Source organism: Carassius carassius, chromosome 21, assembly GCF_963082965.1.
Source record: "Carassius carassius chromosome 21, fCarCar2.1, whole genome shotgun sequence".
NCBI lineage: Eukaryota > Metazoa > Chordata > Actinopteri > Cypriniformes > Cyprinidae > Carassius > Carassius carassius.
This window is the reverse complement of record NC_081775.1, coordinates 25,332,016-25,342,813: the sequence shown is the minus strand read 5'-3', so window position 1 is coordinate 25,342,813 and position 10,798 is coordinate 25,332,016. Positions and strand designations below refer to the sequence as shown.

General features: G+C 36.8%; 2 protein-coding genes across 4 annotated transcripts; both read right to left on the bottom strand.

Moving 5' to 3' along the window:
• Positions 1–487: 487 nt before the first annotated feature.
• Positions 488–6,820, bottom strand: LOC132097975 (insulin-like growth factor I). Of its 2 annotated transcripts, none has more exons than XM_059504031.1 (4): positions 5,873–6,820; positions 3,832–3,982; positions 3,055–3,215; positions 488–1,290 (listed from the first exon to the last, which is right to left on the bottom strand). In XM_059504031.1, the coding sequence occupies exons 1-4, from the start codon at positions 5,936–5,938 to the stop codon at positions 1,072–1,074; spliced, it is 597 nt and encodes a 198-aa protein (XP_059360014.1). In that variant the 5' UTR covers positions 5,939–6,820; the 3' UTR covers positions 488–1,071. The 2 variants fall into 2 exon arrangements, with proteins under 2 accessions (XP_059360014.1, XP_059360015.1); XM_059504032.1 differs by having other exon boundaries at positions 492–1,290; positions 3,832–3,979.
• Positions 6,821–6,876: 56 nt separating this feature from the next.
• Positions 6,877–9,902, bottom strand: si:dkeyp-110g5.4 (uncharacterized protein LOC561637 homolog). Of its 2 annotated transcripts, XM_059504029.1 has the most exons (4): positions 9,745–9,902; positions 8,699–9,320; positions 7,704–7,823; positions 6,877–7,570 (listed from the first exon to the last, which is right to left on the bottom strand). In XM_059504029.1, exons 2-4 carry the CDS (start codon positions 9,293–9,295, stop codon positions 7,226–7,228), a joined length of 1,062 nt encoding a protein of 353 aa, XP_059360012.1. In that variant the 5' UTR covers positions 9,296–9,320; positions 9,745–9,902; the 3' UTR covers positions 6,877–7,225. The 2 variants fall into 2 exon arrangements, with proteins under 2 accessions (XP_059360012.1, XP_059360013.1); XM_059504030.1 differs by having other exon boundaries at positions 8,699–9,902.
• Positions 9,903–10,798: the final 896 nt, after the last annotated feature.

Genomic DNA, 10,798 nt, shown 5'->3' with positions numbered 1-10,798 from the left:
AATAGTCACTGACAGCAGTTCACAGAATTTTTTAATGACAGTGAACAGCTATTGTAATTAGTAATATACATGACCCTCATAAAAGTTGATTTTAGTAAACACTTCTTTTAAATATGTTGATTGTTCTTAGACTTTATGCTTTACTATACTATACAATTCTTTATTAAACATCTTTGAACTGTTTTTATTTTTTTGTCCTGTCCTTGTTCATCTTGCTTGTTTTTAACTCTTTCATCACTGCTGCTCTACTGCAATGTAAAAAATGCTGCCTGCAAAGCTAAAGACCTTTGTGAAGAACATCCAAGCCATAACACCAAACTTCACCAATGCATACCAAAAGAAACTTATGCCATGTTTAGATAGTGATAACACACCAAGGCTGTGGTGATATTATTTATTCCCAGTAAACAGACTAATGTTTTTGCCTTAGAGGTCACATATCTAATAATCCAAAAAGAATCTTAGAAACATGCAGCGTTCAGGAGTTCTCACTAGAAGATCAGGAATCTGTCTTTATTAATCGTTTTAAATAGAGCTGATCTGAGTATGTCAGAATATGATGGGCAATAGAAAGAAAATTAACAGCATGGTAACCTCACGGTTTTCTTTTATTTAAAATTCTTTACAAATCTGCTTTAGATACATATTTTACAAGTACCAGAAAACTAATCTTACAGAACATAAATTAAACATAAAATATATTCACTAACATCAGTAATCTTTCATAAAAAAGTCACATTTACATTCAAAATGATTTACCTCAGCCATCATACAAACACATTCAACTTTAACTTGGTTTGAACTCGTTTACCCAAAGACAGAGCGAAGCTGAAAACAAAACTGAATGGAAAAATACAATTCAGCTTGTGTTCAGCATTTGCTTAATGAAACTAGTACAGCCCGTGACAGTTCAGGTTCACCCTGCTCTTCACTATTTTATGGCATCTTAGGCATCCTGTCCTCTAGTTTCTCTTACATATTGCTGTTTATACATCTGCCAGGACAGAAGTGTCTTTTATTAGTGAAGGAAGGTGATTCATAGGGTCCACACAGGTCAAAAAAGAGCCAGGACTATCGGATGTGGGGGTGAAATGTTGTTCCTGATGTCACTCTCTCAGTGGAAGGTTGCTGTTGTGTAGAGGAGGGTTGGTTGGTTAGTGAAACTGAATTTCTGGAGTTCCACCGGTAAAGCGTCCGTTCTCTGAGTCTTTGAGAAGCAGCGTCCTCATCTCTGTTCATCTCCGCATGCTTCTGGTATCGCTGCTGAAACACCAACCAAAACTGATCTTCCTGCAACAAACAGAAAACGACAGTGTGTATTTAAGCAATTAGCTGGGTTTCAAAGGTTTTTTTCGCTGGAATTGGCAGCATTATTACATGTGACTCATAAAACACAAAAGGTTTGTTTCTGAACAATATACTGAACCCTTTTTAAACAAACAAAAGTAAATAAAAAGTTATCATCTTCTGTGTAACTTGTGCTAGGGGTGTAACGGTACGTGTATTCGTACCGGACCGTTTCGGTTCAGGGCTTTCGGTATGGTGCACGTGTGTAATATAATGACCGAATGAAATATTTTGTATGCGGAACATAGGTACATTTTCGTGTTTCCAAACGAACGAAGTGGCAGAAGTCTCCACGTTCACGTTCAGCTCAAATCCCGCCCTGCAGCTGATTCTAAGGCCGGTGACACACTGGCTGCGTGGCGTTTCTGCTGCGTGTCAGTTGCGTGACGGCTGCTTCGCGTTTTCTGTGTCTTTACACACCAGAATCGTGCCTGACGCGGCGCTGGCGTGCTGCTGCTACTGTAGGTGACATAGAGGGAGACCGCCGACAGACCAGGATCTTGTCTTCACGACAACAATATCTATACTTCATGTTGACCATAAATATAAAGCCTACTGATAAAGGACACCTTGTTGACGGCAAAATAGACTATGTTTGACAGGTGCAATATGCCAGTGTGTCACCGGCCTAAGGTTTTCAAAAGGCATCATGTGAGTGTGAACATCACTACAACTAGGAAAAAAACGATTGTAATTGAAACGCAGCTCCCGTCGGCATTTAAACAGACCTTTGCTCTTAATTCTGATCGGTCCAACGCAATAACGAAATCTGAGCAGGTCTAAAAACTGAAACTGTTGATGCTGCACTTTACGCTTTGGAAAAGTTATATATATTTTTTAAATATGAGCAGGCCTACAAGCTGGGATTGGTAATGTTGCACTGTAATCATAGTTATTTATTTATATTTTTCATTATATTTTATTATATGATATTGGTTTGAGACTGAGAGTATTTTATTTAGTGGAGAACTTTGCAGCAGTATTTTATTTCTTATTCTTTTTTATTTTATATATATTTTATTAAAACGTATTTAAAAAAAGTGTAAACACTGTTAAAAAAAGTTTATAGTAATGAACAACCTGCAGTTTAATGTTTCCATTTCTTTCCCTTACTGTACCGAAAATGAACCGAATCGTGACTTTAAAACCGTGGTACGTACCGAACCGTGATTTTTGCGTACCGTTACACCCCTAACTCGCGCACAACATTCTTGTGAAGTCATATGTGAGGAATAAACTGGATTTTGTGTCATTATTCACTGAAAAACCTGACATCCATTCTAGATCATCTGTTCATGTTTGATTCATGAACCATGTCTTTTCAAATTCAATTAAATATCAATTTCAATTAATAACAGATGTTAACTGAAATAAAATAGTGCACACACACATATATATATATATTATAAGAATTTAAATGAAAAATGAAAATAAATGTTAGCAACATGGGGTTAACTATGTAAAATAAAAGTTTTAAGTACAAAAATACTCAAACAAAACTACATGGTCTATAAAGGCTAAACAGAAACTAAAAAAAGAAATCCTGTTCACTGTGATTGAGTGACCAGTTTTACAGAAGAAAGTCAAATGGACTATTTTCATTCTTTGGGTGAACTTTTCCTCAAAAAAGGCAAGGAACTTTTCCTTTTACAAAGGCAAATCAGGTGAATGGGATTTGTGTGTGTGTCTGTAGAGTGGAAGTCTCACTGGAGTCTGCTGCAGAGATGCAGGAACGTCACGCTGCAGCCTTTTGGGTTTGGCACAATACGACTCCAAATGCTGGAGGTCACAGCCACGCACACAACACTGCTCTACGATCCCTTTCCCACGAGAGCGGGGGCCACCACTACGGACTGCTCCAGGTTTGCCTAACCACCAACACACACAAAGCAAAATGCTTTTAAATGCCTGTGCCCGTTACATTCAAGTAAATTAGCTGCAACTCTCAAACTGCCAATATGGGGTCATGCAAAATGTGCCATAATGTTCCTTTTAAGATATTGAGTGAGAGAAAATGTGAGCGAAAAGTGTCAAGGCGGCCTTGGATACGGAACAGGGTGAAAGGGCCTCAGTTAGCAGAAATAAAAATGTTGATATCAACAACCGCAAATCAAGAGTACATGTTGGTGTGGTGACTTACATTGTCATTTATTAAATGTAACTTCATACCACCTACAACAGCAGTCGGTTACTGTTTGCTATTGGTTGGTTGATCTGCATCAACACTATAATGATAACAGCTTGACTTGATAACACTGTCTTTATCTTTAGGGCAAGGCCACTTTTAATACACTGATATTAAGTGTTATGAATATGATATGGTGTTATGAGTGAGCTTAATGATTGAGACATGCAAGTCACTGTGTCCCCACGAAATGGTATATGATAAGTAACCATGTCAGGGTTTGTCCCGCTTTCAGCACATGCATCTTTGAAAATACAGGACTTAAGAAGCGTAAAATGAAGTTAGTAGGTGACTCTCACCTCTGTAAAAGCCACGGTCTCCACACACAAACTCCAGGTCAGCAACTAGTTCTCGCCCACAGCGTGCTTTGGCAGCCTCGCCGGCATCTGGCAGGATCAGGACGCAGAACAGGGAACAGAGGACACACACACTTCGCCAGCTGGGCACCTGCTTCACCAGAAACAAACACTCAGCCACCTGCATCTTATCAGACAGATACTCTTCTTTTTGTCAAAGCAATGGATACAATTCTTGATGGATGACGCACTGAATATTTTGTTTTGCAAACCTTACTGATTTGAAAGCATGTAAGTAAAGTCCAGATGTGAGATCCTTCAAATACTTCATTTCCATGTTGCCTTACACTTAAAAATAAAGGTTCCAGTGATTCTATGGAACCATTTATATTCCCCAAACAGTGCTTTTTCCTGTAGAACTTTTTAATAATTTAAAGGACCTTCTTGCACTAGAAATAACTTTTTATGTAACTGAAAGTATCCAATGATGTTCAGGTTCTTCATCAGTTCCAAAAACTAAAAGATTTTACTTCATCTACAGTCAAAAATCTGGGTGTTATATTAGACAGCAACTTATCTTTTGAAAACCATATTTCCCAAGTTACAAAAACTGCATTCTTCCATCTTAGAAACATTGCCAAGCTACAAAACATGTTACCTGTTTCTGATGCAGAAAAGCTAGTTCATGCATTCATGACCTCTAGACTGGACTATTGTAATGCACTTCTAGGTGGTTGACCTGCATCTTCAATAAACAAGCTACAGGTAGTCCAAAATAAAGCGGCTAGAGTCCTTACCAGGTCAGGAAAATCTGATCATATTACCCCAATTTCAAAGTCTCTGTACTGGCTACCTATTAAGTTCCGTATCAGTTACAAATTATCATTACTTACCTATAAGGCCCTAAATGGTTTAGCACCTGCGTACCTAACTAGCTTTCTACCACGCTACAACCCATCACGCACCCTAAGGTCACAAAACACTGGAATTTTGGTAGTTCCTAGGATAGCAAAGTCCACTAAAGGAGGTAGAGCTTTTTCACATTTGGCTCCCAAACTCTGGAATAGCCTTCCTGATAATGTTCGGGGTTCAGACACACTCTCTCTGTTTAAATCTAGATTAAAAACACATCTCTTTCGCAAAGCATTCGAATAATGCATCTCATAATTTGTGACTGCAGTTGTATATGATCAAATGCATATTATTATTCTTTAGCTTGGGTTAAATTAATTAATTTTACTTAGTTGAAACAGCTCTCTATTTAGCCTAACTAGGATTTACAAAAGCTCCAGTCTGGATCCAGAACACCTGAGATGAGATGATGCTGACCCCTCAGAGGACCCCAGATGATGCTAACCCTGAAACCACATACAGGACTAACCAATATTGCTACAAGTGTGAATGCATCATATAATAATTGCTGTTAATAGTGTTCTTCATCTTGACTACGTCTTGTATTAACTTTTCTGAAAATTCATGTCATGCGCATAAACTGAGTCACCACTTATAAGCTACGAATAAATATTGTAGAAACGTAATTTTGCTGTAAAGTTGCTTTGCAATGATTGGTATTGTAAAAAAAGATATACAAATAAACTTGAATTTAACTTATTTTAAGAGTGTACACAAAGAGCTGCAGACTCCGAGGATGACCTTTTGCAAAAGCTGTTATAACCTTTGGATATGATGTCGTGGATTGCAGATCTATATTTTTCTACATCCCACATGACAAATTGACATCATAATAGCTCCCTGACATGCAAACCTGCATTGGAGGCAGTAATTGTTACTCATAAAAAGGTAATTTGACTCATCCATGTAAACTAGTTAAGCAAAAAAAAAAAAAAAAAAGTTTATTTTTTACTAACTTTTGAGTCTAAATGCCACAAGATGAGGTTAAAAATCAGGATGAAGTGATCTTTGGTACCCTAATTCTACACCCAGATGACATGCAACAGCTGTAATCATCCTTAGTTTCAAAGTCTGATCCTGATGCATCCCAGTTCAATACAATTTTTCTATGGAAGTGCATGTGGAATCTTACCTTCAGGAATTCTCTAAGCATCTGAAGGCGTCTGGCATGACAGGTAGGCATTCCGTCTGATGGCATGTCTTTTTTTTCAAGGTATGGTCTCTCTAAAGAGCTACTGACGTTCTTACTCCAGTGTGCTCTTATAGGATGACCGGGGGGGACGGACCAACAGCACAACACACACACACACACACACACACACACACAGACAGACACATCCTACAACTCCTAATCGCAAAGCATGTCTTTTATTGGAGATGCATGAAACTACAAAAGAAATCAGATTAATAAACAACAACAACAAAAACTGACACCCTCATGTCTATCATTAAATGCTCAGAAATTTAAAAAGGATGAATTTATCTGACAGATATTGTTCCTTTATTATGTGCAACCATATACAGCTTTGAATTGTCATCATTATCTTATATAACGTCGGTTTCAAGATTTTCTGCAGCATGACATTGAAATCCATCTTAAGAGTGACGACAATGGAGGAAGAAATTATCACGAGTATATCTCAGCGAGAAGCCAGTTAAGTGATTTTGGAGTGTGTAGGTTTCAGCTGAAATGATAAATGAAACTAAAGATAGATGTAGGAACGCACTTGCAACGCTTACAGATAAAATAAAGACAAAATGTTACGTTAATAGTCAGACGTGTGGGTACATTATTAACTTGAGGTACGATGTACAGCAGTTGGTTTATGAAATTAAATGACTAATGCTCAGTATGACATAAAACCTTTTATTTGAACTGGGAATGAAAGTATAATAATTGAAATTTTAGAAGCTACAATGAAATTAAAAATTAAATACAAATTGATTTTGTGGTAACTGTCCAAAACCAAACAAATTAGTCACCGTATTTATTGCACAAACACATTATTTTCATAAATCTTTTTTGTCATAAATATTTTATTTAAATGACAGTATTTGTGCTATTAAATAATAAACATTTGAATTAACAAACCTTTTCATCTTATAGTTATATTTCATCTAAAAAAAAAAAAAAAATTGTCATCATTTACTCACCTTCAAAATGTCCCAATGCTTTATGAATTTCTTTCTTGTCTGATGAACACAAAAGAAGAGATTTTGAAGAATATGGGTAACCACAGAGTGGCTCGTATACTATATAGGCCAACGTCGACCTGCAACTACCCACATTCTTCAAAATGATCTTTTGAGTTCAGCAGAAGAAAAATTGACAGATTTGAAAAACTGGCACAAAACTTGAGGCTGAGTAAATGATGACAAAATATAAATTTTTGGGGTAAACCCTTCCTATATGCTGTTCACATTAAATGATGCACTAGCAACTTGTATACCTCCTGAACAGATATCTTTGACGCAGTCTGATCCTCTAAATCTGATCCGTTGGCTTTGTGTTAAAGATGCTGAGCGCGGCTTCCTTCTGTCTCAGCCGAGCTCGTAGGTGGTTAATTCTCTCCTCCTGGGCCAACTGTTCAAAATCAAATGCAAGACAGCTCTCAGCCCTGGGGAGCAATGCACCCTCTAGACGCTCATTGTCATCCTCGTGCGTCTCTCTTTCTCCTCCTGCTGCTGCTGCTGCTGCTTCAGGCTTTTCTGAGGCAATAGAAGACATGTCGATGATCTGAAGCTGCTGGAGGAGAGTTGGCTGGGAACTAGATGTCTCTTGATCCTCAGGAGGTTTGGGTGGGCTACTCAGTGACCTGGACTCATCTTCCTGTGAATTCAAAGGAAAAATTAATTAATTAATAAATATGAGATCACAAAGGTTTTGAAATCGCACTAATTACTTAATCACTGTCATCTTCAAAACTTGTTTTACACAGAGTAAAGTAAGATTAAAGCTTGACCTTTTGACACTCTTTGTATTTCCAGCATTGCACAGGCATTTTTTCAGAGACTTTGTGCAGAAGTGGTGAAATCTGTATGTTAATGTCAAGATCTCTGACTGGAGTCTGAACATCCTGTCTCTGTGGATTGGAAAGAGATGTAAAAAAGGAAAAATTCAATAAAAATCTGTATCAAAACCTAAAGCAAACAATGCACAATATCTAACAAAATGTAAAGTGAATAACTAAAAATAGTTATTTTTTTCTGAACATTTATCATTTAAAAATGATGTTACGCATGAATTTATCTGACAGATTAAGATTTAGAATTGTCATCAAAATCATATTTAGACCTGCTTTCAAGATTCTCTGCAACATGACACTAAAATAAATCTTAAGAGTGATGATAAGAGAAACAAGTTATTATGAGTATCTCTACAGAAGACAATAGTGTCTTTGTTCATTCATTTCAGTTTAATAACAGTGTCTATGTTGCAAAGTTAGTGTCATTATCCAGCTTATTTCAGTTAAAATTTCGTTCTCATCTGACACTGTCAGTGCAGCTAAAAGGACAGTTAACCCAAAAATAAAAATTCTGTCATCATTTACTCACCCTCAAGTTGATCCAAACCTAAGTTTCTCTCTTCTGCCGAACCCAACGTCTATATTTTGAAGAGTGTTGGTAACCAAACAGTTGCAAGAAGCTACTGACATCCATAGAATAATATGGAAAAATATATATATATATTGTTTGGTTACCAAAATTCTCTAAAATATTAGTCTTTAGTGTTCAACAGAGGGAGGGGGGCAAACAGATTCATATCCATAAGGGTGAGTAAATTATGATAAAGAATTGCATTTTTGGGTGAACTATCTCTTCTAAAATAAAAAAAATAAAAAATAAAAAAGTGCAATTTAAATCCCAAATGAGAATCAAATCACATTTACACCTCCTGGCAATAATACCTTTTCCAGCACAGACTGAAAACTATAATAATAGATTGGAAGTGTCCTACCTTGCTCTGTTGTGGTCTGGGTGAAGTGTCCAGAAGTGGTTGGGCCTGACAGCTAGGTGTATTTATTTGGTTTTGTTTACTAGGAGAAACAGGACACACACCTATAGGTGCTGAGGGAGAGTTTTGAAATCTCACTCGCCTGCAATGTGACTTCTTCACTGAGAGGAAGATCTGGCCATTATACACAATAATAGCATTCTGTCGAACAGATTCCCTGATGCTGGGCAGAGAGGCAGCATCATTTTCCAACCCTGAAAATTTTATTTTAGGCTTATTGACTTTTAAAATTGTTCTTAAGACCTTAAAGGCAGTGATGCTGGAACTCACAACAGGCAGTGAAAACTGGCCTGGAGTTATTTTGGAGACCAGTGGCCTCTGGATCAGTGGGACCGGTTCTCTGCTGTCCTTGCCCACAGTCACTTCTTTTTCCCGGAGCTCAACCGGACAGATCCACGTCACTGTCTGTGGCTTCTGTTTCTCTGATCCATGCGGAAACAGAGCCACACTGATCTTCCTGGCTGTGGAGCTGGACAGGGACTGCAGAGGCATGTTTTTGACACATGCTTCCTTGGGAATGTACACCACAATGTTTTCCATGCAAGACACTCAGAAGACTTTGAACCTGTTGGATTGGTTGAATAAAGCCTTCATATTGTTGCAATCTGTTGTTTTATGTACGATTATTTACTTATCATCTGTGTATTTAGTTTTCACTAAATACTTAACATGTGGAGGTCGCAAATTTAAACTAAACGTCTTAGCATAAAAAAAACAAGTTAAATACAAGTGCCTTTAACAGAAAATGGTAAAATGGTAACTAGCCAACATCCTTGCTAACATAACGTTACTACTATTTTGTAACGTAAACAAACAAAATTAGGAGAGATTACGCTGTATTAATGTATGGTATTTTGTCTGAAATGATTGTTACGAGGTTGAACTTCCTGGATTTATCCTTAAACACGATCAACGACCTGACAAACGTACAGGTTACAGGAAATAAATACCAAACCAAACTGAAAACAAATGTTGACATGTAACGTTACCTAAAACAGGTCACTTGACTTGGAGTATAAGCGGTTAAAATCGTGTTTTCACACCAAAGACCACAACTTTAATTCACGCGAAGCTTTTCCACAAAAATAAACCCGTTTCTTTTGAACATTGACAGGCAGCCAAATAACTCTTTGCACTCAGCGAGGACTTCCGGAGTTTGTTGTCAAAATAAAAGTCATTGTTCTAACATAAAAACTGAAACGTAAAACAAATAATATAAGAAAAAATAAGTAATAAAATAATTTAGATTATTGTAATACGCTATTATTATACAAACTTTCCTCTCTGTAATTTATCATGTTGGCTATTACAATGGGAGTTGTTAACTCAATGTGGCATTTTTTGTTTTCTTCCAATTATCTATTCATACGTGTTCTTTGTAAACTGCATCTCGTTTAGTTGGTATTATCTATATTTAACTTTATTGTAATCGTTATCTTAATCAAAACTAAGAAGAAGGGATGCAAAAATGAGTTTACCTTCAAGCATGTCAGCAACGAATCGGAATAATGCAGTGTGATGCATAAATTGATGATAAATCATGCAGAATTTTAATTACATTTGGATGTTAATTACTTTGGATACAAGTTTAAAAGATGAATGAAAGTTAAATGCTTCCACATGATCTGATCAAGAATTTGCTTGTGTGTCTGAACGTTTTCTATACCGGGGTGTCATGTCAAACTCCTGTTCCTGGTTTAGGTCAGTTTAGGTCAAACCCCCTTTTTTTTCTTTTTTTCAAATAAGTCTGAAGGACATGATAAGCTGGATCAGGTGTGTTTAATTAGGGTTGTAGCTAAACTAGGAATTAAGTTTGACACCCCTGTTCTATACCCCAAAACAACATATTTTGACCATGTTTTTTTTTTTTTAAATATGTCAGATAGGAAAATACATATTCAGGAAATCTTGCTGAGCTGCTTCACTGACATGAAAATGCATCATAAAAATAATTATTGATACTTTCTATTGATAGAAATAGATATTATAGATACTTTTCTTTTTTTGTGAAAAGTGGAACATGCAGTGTTTTCAGGAATGGGT